Source organism: Terrapene carolina, unplaced genomic scaffold, assembly GCF_002925995.2.
Source record: "Terrapene carolina triunguis isolate 2854851 unplaced genomic scaffold, T_m_triunguis-2.0 Scaffold233, whole genome shotgun sequence".
Lineage (NCBI taxonomy): Eukaryota > Metazoa > Chordata > Testudines > Emydidae > Terrapene > Terrapene triunguis.
Window position 1 is genome coordinate 14,855,627 of NW_020664584.1, and position 13,853 is coordinate 14,869,479.

General features: G+C 42.5%; 1 protein-coding gene and 1 pseudogene across 1 annotated transcript; both read left to right on the plus strand.

Annotated features, from left to right (window-relative positions):
* The first annotated feature begins 1,055 nt into the window (after positions 1 to 1,055).
* Positions 1,056 to 2,000, plus strand: LOC112104304 (annotated as a pseudogene).
* Positions 2,001 to 8,494: 6,494 nt separating this feature from the next.
* On the plus strand, positions 8,495 to 12,370 carry LOC112104305 (olfactory receptor 6B1-like; the record flags this gene model as incomplete). The annotated part of the gene is made up of 2 exons (XM_026656851.1): positions 8,495 to 9,402; positions 12,361 to 12,370. Coding segments are annotated over exons 1-2 (918 nt in total), but the record flags the coding sequence as incomplete, so codon positions are not given.
* Positions 12,371 to 13,853: the final 1,483 nt, after the last annotated feature.

Here is a 13,853-nt window from a genome sequence, read left to right on the forward strand (position 1 = left end):
TATCTATCTATCTATCTCCCTGCTGTATGTTCCATTCTATGCATCCGAAGAAGTGGGCTGTAGCCCACGAAAGCTTATGCTCAAATAAATTTGTTAGTCTCTAAGGTGCCACAAGTACTCCTGTTCTTTTTCTTCAGTAGGTGAATCCCATCCATCCTGTGCACTGGATGAGATGGGGTACTGTGGAAATAATAATGTGTGATCAGGTAATTAAGGGGGGCTCAAAGAAAGGGGGTTAGATGCTAATTATTTAATGACAGTACACATTGAGATATAAAAATGTAAAGCTTTATAACCACTACAACAGAAATTGCATCACATGTCAACATGTATAAAATAAACATCCTTAAATTAAATTCTAGTAGGTTCTCAAGCAGCATTTTTCTGACTTTGCCTGTCTGTAAATTTCAATGATTATTGATGGAAATGATTTTTCATCAATGCGTGTATTTGCTGTCAAGTACCTCAGATAATCTAATCTGTCCAAGTCCAATTATAATGTACGTACAGGTAAGTGAATAAAAGTTGCATTGGCAACTTTAATCCCGGCATTTCCTAACTTTGAGAGAGACGGAGTTATGCTCTAGTTTAGTCACAAACTCTTGGGCTTGATGCACACTAAATCCTCATCTTGCTGCCTTCTAGCCTTAAAATAAAGGGCTGTGTGCACTGAGGGCCACATTTCACACACTAGTTCATGTCGAGTACTCCTTCACTCCAAGGGGAGTCCCCTGGATCTCAGTGAGTAAGATCAAGATAAGAGTAGCAGAATCTTGCCCTCTATGGGAAAATTCCCCTCTTGTAAATAATTGTTATATGGGAAAATTAATAAATATGTGCTCTATTGTAGTAAAGTCAAAATTTCTAACATAACTTCTGGAGATTTATTAAGAAGAAATTTAATGATGTTTCTAAGGATTCAGTCAACTTTTATCAAAGCCAACGGGAGATGTGCCTTCATTTTCAATGAATGTGAGCAACAAGTGGGGCCTGTAGCCTGATGCATTATCCTTAGCATTTTTTTTAATGCTTATCTCATTCCTTTTCCCAAGGAGATGGAGACAATGAAAGAGAGAAACCACACAGCACTGACGGAATTCATCCTGCTGGGCTTTGGAAGTGGTCTGGGGCTCACGGTGGGCCCCTTTGTGGTATTTCTGGTGATTTACATGACAACCGTGCTGGTAAACAACATCATGGTCTTCCTCATTAGCACCAACTCTCGCCTGCACACCCCCATGTACTTCTTTCTCATGAATCTGTCGCTCTTAGACCTCTGCTACTCCTCCACCATTGCCCCCAAAGCCATGGCGAGCTTCCTAGTAAGCAACAAAAGCATTTCCTTCCTCGGATGTGCCACCCAATTCTTCTTCTTCGGTCTCTTTGCCGCTACCGAGGCATTCATCCTGGCAGCCATGGCGTATGATCGATGTATCGCCATATGCAACCCGCTCCTGTATCGCATCGCCATGTCCAGGCAGGTGTGCGTTCAACTGCTGGTGGGTTCCTATGTTTGCGGTGGTGTAAACTCCATGGTGTAAACAGTCTTCACCTTTACACTGTGTTTCTGTGGGTCCAATGAGATAGATCACTTCTTCTGTGACATTGAACCCTTGCTAAGCTTTTCATGCACCAACACAGACATCAATGAACTGGTGCTGTTCACTTCATCCAGCTTCATCATCGTGAGCACCTCCATAGTCATTCTCGTCTCCTATGCCTACATCATCTCTGCCATCCTCAGGATTCGCTCTGCTGAGGGCAGACGCAGAGCCTTCTCCACCTGCACCTCCCACATGATGTCCGTGAGTTTATTTTATGGGACTCTTACCTTCATGTATGCCCAGCCCAGTTCACTATCTGCTCCAGCTCAAAGCAAAGTGGTGTCTGTGTTTTATACCCTGGTCATCTCTATGTTGAATCCCCTCATCTACAGCATGAGGCACAAGGATGTGAAAGAAGCTTTGGGAAGAACCATCAGCTCAGTGTTTCTAAAATGAACCTTCTCTTTGAACACTGAGCTAAATAATCCTTTGGGTTATGGAAAGACCAGTACTGTTACAGTCATAATCTATCTATCTATCTATCTATCTAATCTAGCTAGGTAGCTAAACTAGCAGTTCCCATTTGTACCCATCTCTCTCTCTAAATTTGTATATTACTCCCAACACTGGAGTATGCCATTATAAGAGTGATTTAAATATAAATTGATCAACCCTCTGTGTATCTATGTTACATTTTTTCACATTGTTATCTGTTCATGTACCTTAGGGAGCGTTGGAGATCTGTGTCAGAATTTCACCACTGGTCTATCATTGCTGATCCAAACACTGGAACTCAAGAATAGTCCTCTGGCTTTATGTGTGTGTGTGTGTGTGTGTGTGTGTGTGTGTGTGGTTATATCACACTTTACTGGCTGACCCCAGTGACTAATCTCCATGCTATTTGCCAAAGGAGGTAATTTAGGATTTTCTGAAGCACTGCGTGTTGCAGTTAATGACAAAACATTTGGGGATGAAAAAAATCAGATTTAGGTTGAAGAAAACATTTGGCAAATTGGAGTTGAGTTTGCCAAATTTTTATCAGTTGGACAGAAAATAAACCAGATTTGTTTTTAAATCAAAACTGTTCCTTTCAACCTTTTTTAAAAGAAATATTTCAATTGTTTCATTCAAAAAATGTGTTTTCATTTAGAATTTTACTGCAATTTTATTTTTTTTAAGAGTGATTAAGAACTTCAAAATGAGAAAAGCAAAATATTGTGTTTGGGAAATCTGACTAAACTTTTTGTTTTCAACTTGTTTGGTTCACTGAATCATCATCATCATCATCATCATCATCTAAAACACTTACTTTCATATTTTCAATTTAGCCAATAAGTAGAAAAGTTGGTTATTTTCACAGCTACATACGTGGGTATTTCAGACACAGAAGGCATAGTACAAGTGTGAACTACTGTTCTCGCCCTCAGTGGTTCTGAAAACCATTTGCTCTCACTGAAGTCAGTAGCCGGTGCACCTGCAGAAGAAGAGGTCTGATAACAGTTGAACGGGAGATCAACCACAGCATCTAATGGCCATCTTGCTGCTTCTACCGTGGTTTATTTGGTGGGAATCCTAGGGCATTAATAGGCCAAATAACCATTCAGTTGGGCCTGTCCCAGTGATTCTGTCATAGATCTGCTTTTAAACAGTCCCTTGGTGGTTCAGAGTTCAGACAGGCCAACACCAGGGCTCCCCCCAAGCCAAGCTGCTGGAGAATCCATCTTGGCTCTGCCCCGTTTCTTTGTCTGTCAGTCCTAGGTGACAGCTCCCAAGTCTCCGTGAGCCCAATTCTTATCACAGCCATCATCAGACACCTTTCTCCTTTGTTCCCCAGCTCAGGGCCTTTGCTGTGCTAGGTGTTTCCATTGCCTCTTTCAGAACCTTCATTTATATATGTAGGTTTATTCAATTTGTCAGTGACTCTGGGTCTCCAACCAGACATCTCTGTGAGTCCAAAATCTCATCCATTCCCTTGAGACAGAGGGCACGTCTACACTTCAAATGATTCACTGATGCAGCTGCGCCACTGTAGCACTTTAATGAAGATGCTCTATGACGATGGGAAGAAGCGTAGTTAATCCACGTCCCTGAGAGGCGGTAGCTATGTTGGCGGGAGACTCTCTCTTATCCACATAGCGCTGTCTACACCAGGTGGTAGGTCATTGTAACTGTGTTTTTCACACCCCTGGGAGACACAGTTGTACCGACATAGGTCTGTAGTGTAGACCAGACCCAAGTGCATAGTGGTACAGAGCACAGAGAGAAACAGAACTGTGCATAGGAATTATAAAAATTTTACCAAAATTCCCACATTTGTCCCAGCATCTACTACTATTTGTGTTAACAGTAGTACCTGCAAGCCTCCCCTGAGTTTGGGGTTCCAATATGCTCACTGGTTAGCAAGGCACATGGTAGAAGACAGTCCCTGCCCCTATCTGAAAAAACAAGAGGTGGAAGATGACACAGAGACATGGAGAGGAGAAGTGACTTGCCCAAGGATACAAGGCTGGCTAGTGACAGAGATAGGAATAGACCTGTCAAAATAGCCTGTTGAAAAGTTCTGTACTTCTCAAAATCTGAGCATCCCAGCAGCCAAGATTAGTATCAGTAAATCACCAGCCTGCCAGACCAGAAACTAGGTGAGTGTATGGGTGGCACACATTGAGGTTATGGGTCTCATCTATCACTCCAGCACAGATAGGGAAGCTCTGGTCACTGAGTCACCAAAAAGGACATCAATGAAGTTCTGCAGCTCACCCTAGGCAGCATCATCACAGACAGCATCACGGAGCATTCAGCACAATGACTGAACTATCTTATTGCAATTTCCTTTTCCCCAACATAGTGATTCTCAGATTCTAGGCCAGGAGGGACCATTATGTAATGCTTGTTAGGAAATGGGGGCTATATATTTTTCCATGAAATATTTCAATGAAAAGGATTTTTTTTTCATGTTTGTAATTTTTGGCTTTAATCAAAATATCAAAGACCCCGAAATGAAAAAGAAAATCTATTTTCAATTTTCTGACAAAAAACCTCTTTTTTTGAAGAAAACAGACACTTCTGAAAAATGTTTCATGTTGTTGAAAACCCAGTTTACCACTAAAAAAAAAAAAAAGTTTAAATGGAAAATTTCCAACCAGTTCTATTATTACATCAACTAGTCTTGATCTCCAGCATAACACAGGCTCGAGAATTCTACCAAGTCATTCCTGAAGCTAGCTTACCACTTCTGGTTCAGATATCAGTGTCCTGCTCTTATTTATTTTTATTACGTTCCCTTAACGACAATTGTCCTGTGTAAAGCTCCTTTTGAAATTCCTATCCCACCTAAACAGTTTAGACCCATTAATTAACACCTGGGGAAAACACCCACAGTGCTTTAAAGACAACACAATGGTGACTAACACCAGGGGTTTTTCTTCTTTTCAGCAACTGCAGTCATTTTGAAAAAGTCCTCCCTTGCCAACCTCAGGTCTCACTGGAGGACTCACCACACCACAAGAAGAGCAGAAAATCTGCTCAGGGTGTGTGCTAAGGTTGAGACACATGACTAATTTCCACACTTGGATGGACTATTGACTGACCTTGTAGCCAGCTTGATTGTTTTTATAACTCCTGTGCAGTACCTAGGTACCATGGTTGCTAGCAATTTGGAAATTCTAATTAGTAAGTAGACAGAAATGTCTTGATAGATAGATAGATAGATAGATAGATAGATCTGGTTTAAGCTGCTAGACTGACTTCTTGAGAGCTGAAAACTTTTGCAAGCTGTCCCACCTATCTGCACCTTCTCACCATCCACCCTGATACTGCAGAACTGTTTGTAACAGTGAAAGGTGAGTTCAAAGTTTACCAAGTCTTCATATCTATCTATCTATCTATCTATCTATGTGAAAAAAAATGTTGACTTCAGTATGATGAGTACTGTGAATAAAGATTGCTCCCAAGTCAAGGTTTGTAACATCATCCACCAGCCACGCTTTTTAGGGTTTTGTAAAAGATTAGTATTTATATTAGCACTAAATACCTGTCTATGTTTTTCTAGTGGCACCCATAACCAGTGGTTACTTACCCTCATTGTTAAAAAATCCTTGCTCCCCATTTACAGTTAAGGTAATCTAACATGTTTCCAATCACTTGATAACATTACACCTGGGGCTTCTCTATAAAAGAACACAGCCTTTTGGGGGAAAAAAAAGAAAGAAAGAAAGGAAAACATAAGTATATTTCATGAAAAAAATAGGAAGAAAACAGAAAATGCCAAACGACATTATAAGGGAAGATTGCACAATTTTAAACGAGCATGTTCCCTAATCAATCAGCAACGTAACAATGAAACAACGTTAACCGGAATGACTTTAAGTGAGAAAAAAGAACAGGAGTACTTGTGGCACCTTAGAGACTAACAATTTTATTAGAGCATAAGCTTTCGTGGGCTACAACCCACTTCTTCGGATGCATATGGGTTGTAGCCCACGAAAGCTTATGCTCTAATAAATTTGTTAGTCTCTAAGGTGCCACAAGTACTCCTGTTCTTTTTGCGGATACAGACTAACACGGCTGCTACTCTGAAACCTGTCTTTAAGTGAGGAGTTACTGTACTAAAGAACAAAATTAGCCAATACATATATAAACAAGGTATTGTGGGAAGGAGTCAATATGGCTTTTGTAAAGGGAAATCATCCCTCACTAATCTATTAGAATTCTTTGAGGGGGTCAACAAGCATGTGGACAAGGGTGATCCAGTGGATATAGTGTATCTGGACTTTCAGAAAGCCTTTGACAAGGTCCCACAGAAAAGGCTCTTAAGCACCATAAGCTGTCATGGGATAAGAGGGAAGGTCCTCATGGATCAGTAACTGGCTAAAAGGTAGGAAACAAAGGGTAGGAATAAATGGTCAGTTTTAACAATGGAGAGATAAGTTGCAGGGCTCCTCAAGGATCTATACTGGGACCAGTGTTGTTCAGCATCTTCATAAATGATCTGGAAAAGGGGGAGAACAGTGAGGTGGCAAAGTTTGCAGACAATACAAAATTACTCAAGATAAGTCCAAAGCTGATTCTGAAGAGTTACAGAGGGATCTGACAAATCTGGGTGACTGGGCAACAAAATGGCAGATGAAATTCAGTGCTGATAAGTGAAAAGAAATGCACACTGGAAAATATAATCCCCTCTTTATATACAAAATGATGGGATCTAAATTAGCTGTTACCTCACAAGAAAGAGATCTTGGAGTTATTGTGGTTAGTTCTCTGAAACATCTGCTGAATGTGGAGCAGTCGTCAAAATAGCTAACGAATATTAAGAACCATTAGGAAAAGGATAGATAATAGAACAGAAAATATCATAATACTGCTATATAAATCCATGGTACACCCACCATGAGTACTGCCTGCAGTTCCGGTTGCCCCATCTCAAAAAAAGATATATTAGAATTGGAAAAGGTAGTGAGAATGGCAACCGAAATTGCTAGAGGGATGGAACAGCTTCCAAATGAGGAGAGATTAAAAAGACTGGGACTGTCCAACTTAGAAAAGAGGTGACTAATGAGGGATATGATAGAAGTATATAAAATCATGACCTGTGTGGAGAAAGTAAATAAGGAAGTGTTGTTTAGCCCTTCACATAACACAAGAACCAGGAGTCATCCAATGAAATGAATAGACAGCAGGTTTAAAACAAACGTAAGGAAGTACTTCTTCACACAATGCACAGTCAACTTGTGGAACTCATTGCCTGGGGATGGTGTGAGGGAAAAAGTATAACTGGGTTGAAAAAAAAATTAGGTAAGTTCATGGCGAATAGGTCCATCAATGGCTATTATCCAAGATGGTCAAGGACATGACCAAATGGTACAGCAGTCCCTAAACCTCCAACTATCAGACGCAACTGACACTGACCAATGTCAGAGACAGGATATGGGGCTAGACGAGCCATTGGTCTGACCCACTATGGCTGTTCTTAAGTTATGGGCACCCAGGGGCAACTAGTGAAATGTAATGTCCCATGTTATACTAAGGGTCAGACTAGATTATCCTTTATGGCTTAAATAATATGAATTTATGGGGGGAAAAGATGAGAAAATATGGAGAGTTGTTTCTGTCTAAACAAAACACTTGACAACTTTCAACATTTTTCATTTACAAAATCTTCCAAAAAAACCCAAATATTTCAACAAAAGTGAACATTTTTTTGGTGGTTTCCTTCTGTTTTGTTCAAAAGGAATGTTCAAGAAGGTCTATAAAGGTCTTTTAAGCTCTCTGAGGAAACACTCAGCAGAACAGCTGTGAGAATAATGGATTTTTCAGTGCACTGGCAGTTCCAAAAAATTGGAAAAAAATCATTTGGGGTTCAACCAAAAACTTTTTTTTTCAAAATTTTCAACAAATCAAAAAATAAAAAAAAGTTTTGGGTAAAAAAAAAAGTTTCATTTTAGCTTTGACCATTTTAGAATGGTTTTGTTTGTTAATAAAATCAAGGGGAATTTTGAAACACAAGTCATTTTGAACCAAAATATCAAAACAATTTGTTTACAAAATGTCAGAATAAAACATATATATATTAATTAGGTCTTTTCGCCCAAAATAACTTGGCAAAACTGACACAAATTTGCAAAATATTTTGGGATTGAAGAATCCACATTTTTGCTGAAAAACATTTCAGACAAAAAATACCACCCAGGTCTGCCTAGCACTAGCACATGAGGGTCATAATGGCAATTATGTGCATCATCATTACCCACATAAGTACTTGCACATGATGATGAAGTAGCCCCTTAATCCATGTATGATTGTGAGGTGGTCAGCTACTCAACTGATGTGGCCCCTATAATTACTTAGATGGATGGATTCACGGGCTCGATCCATTGCACAAAGCACAAGTTCACTGAGCTGCTTTTTGCATTCCTTTCACATCTGCAGATAACGAATTTGAAACCCAAGCCAGGATGGAGAACCAAACCGGCCTCAGAGAATTCATCCTCCTGGGATTCCCCGCCCAACTGGAGCTCCAGGCCTTGCTCTTCCTGCTTTTTTTGCTCACCTATGTGCTGACGGTCACAGAGAACGTGGTCATCATCCTGGTGGTGAAGCAAAACCACCAGCTCCACAAGCCCATGTACTATTTCCTGGGGAACCTGTCCTTCCTGGAGATCTGGTACGTCTCAGTCACCCTGCCCAAGCTGCTGGTGGGCTTCTGGTCTCAGAACAAGAGCATCTCCTTCCCCAGCTGCATGGCCCAGCTTTACTTCTTCATCTCCCTCATGTGCACCGAGTGTGTCCTCCTGGCCGTCATGGCCTACGACCGCTACATGGCAATCTGCCACCCACTGCGCTACCCAACCATCATGACCCACCGGCTCTGCCTACAGCTGGCAGCTCTCTCCTGGGCAGGCGGCTTCTCCATCTCCCTGGTCAAGGTGTACTTCATCTCTCGTCTAACATTTTGTGGTCCTGGGGTCATCAACCACTTCTTCTGCGACATCTCCCCAGTGCTCAACCTGGCCTGCACCGACATGTCAGTGGCAGAGATGGTGGACTTTGCCCTGGCCTTGGTCATCCTGCTGCTCCCGCTTGCTGTCACCACCCTCTCCTACCTGTGCATCATCGCCACCATCCTGCACATCCCCACCACCCAGGGCAAGAGGAAAGCCTTCTCCACTTGTGCCTCCCACCTCACCGTGGTTGTCATCTTCTTCTCAGCCACCGTCTTCATGTATGCTCGGCCCAGGAGGATCCACCCTTTCAACCTCAACAAGGTGGTGTCTATCTTTTATGCCGTGGTCACCCCGGCGCTGAACCCTCTTATCTACTGCCTGAGGAACAAGGAAGTGAAAGAAGTCTTGAGGAAAACCCTGGACAGGAACTGCTCCCTGACCAATAGGATAGGCATGGAATCATAGCAATGTAGGGCTGAAGGGGATCTCAAGAAGTCATCAAGTCTGAGGCAGGACCAAGCATGTAGTCTGGGATTCCCAAAGGGGTCTAAGTCCAGCTTTTTAGGATTAGAAAGTTGGTCTAGCAGATAGAGAAGTAAAACTGGATTCCTGAGATCTGGGATCAACTACCAACCCTGCCATGAAATTCCTGTTGGACCATGGGTGAGTTGGACCCTTCACTCCCCATCTGTGAAACAGTAATAAAGATACCTCTTTTGCCAGCTGTTTGGCTGACTTCTCTATTTATGCTGAGATTTTCAAAGATGTTTGATGCACATAATTACCTTAGACGTAAGCTCCTTTGGGCAGGCTCTGTCTCCCATTATATGTCTGTATGTTGCCTAGCACAATGGGGCCCTGATCTCAGTTGGGGTTAATAGTAATTTTGTGTCAGTTCCATCTCTTCTATAGGAAGGGGGGAAAATATTCCTGACCCCTATTTCCCTATTCCCTGAAGCATGTGGGTTGATATCTCCTAAATACGTTTGTTGCACTTCAGGTGCTATTCCTACTCATTCCCACCTCTAAACATATTTCTTATCATATTGATAAGCCACGGGCCTATGTAACATTCACAATTAAGGATGTATTGAGAAGAAATGGATTTAACTTATTCCCCTTTAATCATGTTTTCTATTGTTTTATTCCACTGAGTGCCTTTTTGCTTTTAGGAGAAATTGGCTTTTTGTGACTCAGTCATTATGTTGTATGTGGTCAAAAATTTCTGCCAAAACTTCTGTTAATCAAAAATAAGATAGTCAACTAAATAACTTCTTTCTATATAAAATTGAGTTTAAAATAATCTGAACCGCCCGAAACCATAGAACTTTTTTTTTTTAAATTTTCAGCCAACACAGTGAAATATTCTGGCCAAAGAGTGAAATCTTGTACCCTTAAATTGAGATATTTTGATTTTGAAATCCTGCAGCAGTGCCTCATAGGAGTCTCCTCTGTAAGCTAGCCTCCCTAGCCGGACTTCATCTCCCATAATGCACTGCAGCCATGGGACTCCCATGATGCATTGACTCCCATTGCCAACACCTGATCCTGTACATTAGAGTAGCTGGGATTCTCAAAGAAGCCTAAGGGAGTTAGGCACCCAAGTCCCTTGGAAATTCAATGAGAGCTAGACACTTCTATAGGAAATCACAGACCCTGTGTCCTCACATCCCAGTGACTGCAGAGGTCTCTGTGGGAACTGACCTTTAAGGGCAGTTTCCAGGACCTGGCAGTATTGAGCTCTAAACAATTGTGGAGTTTTCAGTCACTTAGGCTGGGATTCTCCAAGGACCTAAAGGAGCTGGGCACCTGACTTTCATTTAAATTCAATATTGCCTCAGCCCCATCAATGGGAATACAGGCTCATGTCCCTGGTGTCAACTAAGAATGATTCTGGGGAAGAAGGCATTCACTTCAGGAACAGAATATAGCTTTATTAGATCTAGAAGCTGGATCCTCTGATGGAATTAATCAGCATAGATCCAGTGACAACAGTGGAGCTGCCACCGATTTCCACCAGCTGAGGATCTGGCCCCATTGACTGAGTGGAGCTATGGCAGATTTACATGACTTGGCATTTATACTGCAATAAACTAATAAAGAAGGCCAAAAAAGGACGTGTTTTTTGAGAATATCTGAAAGTTACCCTGAGATCTGAGGAAAGAATCTAACTCTGAGGTGTCTTTTCTACCCACCTTTCCACACCAGAAGATGAAGCTTATGGAAGAGAAGTTTTGCTAGGGCTGGCTAGCTACATATCCCTTGTAAAGCCTTTTAATTTGAATGTCCCAAGAGTGAGACTGGAAACAAAATGGTGTGTAGCCTATAGGACTAACCTGCTTGCTTATATATATATATATATCTTTTCTTATAGTTTAAGTATTTGGTTTATTGTAATAGGTTTATAGATTTATATTAAAGTAAGTTTGGCTGTACTGCAAGAGACCTACAGGCCATATCCTGTATGTTAAGCTAAGGCAAAGTTAGCATATCTATATTAAGACCTTTTACTCAAAAAGCAAAGTTGACCTATAGCTTGTTACCTAGATAGATGAGTATCCACGCCTATGTCTATGACCTTTTATCTGGACCAGGGGTCTCAAACAGAAACACACAGCCCCTCCGCTCCCCCTTCCCCATGTTCCAGCCTCTTGCGGGGGCACGGCAGACAGGCAGGCAGGGAGTCTGCCCTGCCCCCGGTACGCGATGGGCCAGATCCTGCCCCCCGAACCCCTCCTGCAGCTGAACCCCCTGCCCTGAGCCCCCTGCTGCACCCTGCACCCCGACCCCTGCCATACTCTGCACCCCTCCTGCACCCTGACCCCCTGCCCTGAGCCCCCTGCCACACCCTGCACCCCAACCCACTGCCCTGATCCCCCTGCCACACCCCACACTCCTCTTGCACCCCAACCCCGTGCCCTGAGCCCCCTGCTGCACCCTGCATCCCTCTTGCATCCCAACCCCCTGCCCTGAGCCCCCTGCCGCACCCCACACTCCTCTTGCACCCCAACCCCCTGCCCTGAGCCTCCTGCCACACCCTGCACCCCTCTTGCATCCCAACACCCTGCCCTGAGCCCCCTGCTGCACCCCACACTCCTCTTGCACGCCAACCCCCTGCCCTGAGCCCCCTGCCGCACCCTGCACCCTGATCCCTTGCTGTACCCCTCACCCCTCCTGCACCCCACACCCCAACTCCCTGCCCTGAGCCCCCACCACACCCCACACCCCTACTGCACCCCCTGAGGGCAGGGAGGGGGCAGAGTTGGGGTGGGGATTTCGGGGAAGGGGTTGGAATGGGGGCAGGGAAGGGGTGGGAAGAGGCGGGGCAGGGGCAGGGCCTCATGGAAGGGGTGGAGTGGGGGCGGCGCCGAGGGCGGCGGGGGGGGCAGGTGTCAGTAATGCGGCCCTCGGGCCAATGTACTAGTCCTCATGTGGCCCTCATGGTCATTTGAGTTTGAGACCCCTGATCTAGACCAATAGACAATGGAAGATGGCATAGGGTTTTTTCCCCACAGACTTAACAAGTACACCACAAGAGACTGATGTGCGTACATACCTGTCATCAATACACACATACATATTAGCCTATGGGGTAAGTGTACCCTAACATTTCTGTGGGTGAGGAATGAAATTTGGGCATAAGAGGAAGGCTGTCCGGCATTTGCCCTATAAAAGAGGTAACCCACCACAATAGAGTATCTCCATTTTCTCCATTTCTCTCTCTGTGTTCTCCATTTCTCACTATCTCCGTTCTCACTTTACCCTATTCTCATTTACTTCCTCCACTCTATCTATCTACGATGACTGTTACTATTTGTAGGCTGTACTTGTTCTTCTTAAACTTTAAGTTTCAAGGGAACTAGGCTAAGTTTGGTTTCCCTAAGTTTTCTTCTTAGTTTGTTTATTAGGTTTTGATTTAAGTTTAAGTTAGTCAAGTAAACCCTAGTCAGCTTTGATAGCGCTTAGCATTTTCTAAGCACTGCATCCCACACTCAAGAATTGAGAAACCTGAACTGCAAGGCTAGTCCTGTGTCTCTTACCACCAGGTTATCAAGGAAGGGTGTGAGTATGTTAACCAAAGCTTTGTTGCATATAATACTATATTCTCATATGTATCTTTTGAATAGCAGTAATGCAATTGTAACTTTGTAACTCTGGGTATTTTACCATTTACTTACTATTATTAATGTTAATAAAAAGTCTTTAATGCTATATCTGTCTCAGTGTGAGCTTCCTGTCATACCCCCGAGGGTCCTTTGTAAATTCTGTGGAGCCTGATTCAGGACAAGAACTTTTATCTTCTGATCAAACAGATTGACGAGACTATTATCCATACTAATTAATATTGAGGATAATAATTATTAATATTATTATTAAGATCAAATAAAAATAAATTAATAAATTAAATTCCCATATTATCCAAATTAATATGATCAGTACACCCTAAAACAGGCTACAGTGGGTTTACTCTTCCTGGCTCAATCCACAATTGAGAACAAAATGCCACTCACACCAAACAGCCCATCTTCTTCCTTGCTGGATTTGACCACCAATGAAATAAGGAAATGGGTTAGTCACAAAGCAAGTTGTTTTCTACCCAAAATAGATGCTTTCTTCAAAAAAATGGTGATTTTCCATCAAGAAGCCAAAAACTTGAACAATATCACACCAAAAATGGAATTTCTTTTCATTTTCACAAAAAAACTTTCAAATTTCAGGGCCTTCTATTTTGTAACTAAAGCCAATTTTTTTTTTTTTTTTTTTTTTTTTTTAGTGCAGGAAAAATCAAACCAAAGCAAAACCTTTGCTAATGATCGCTGTTTATTGCAATGGGTGGGAGCAGTTGCTGCCTACCCTAGAGTCACTGTGA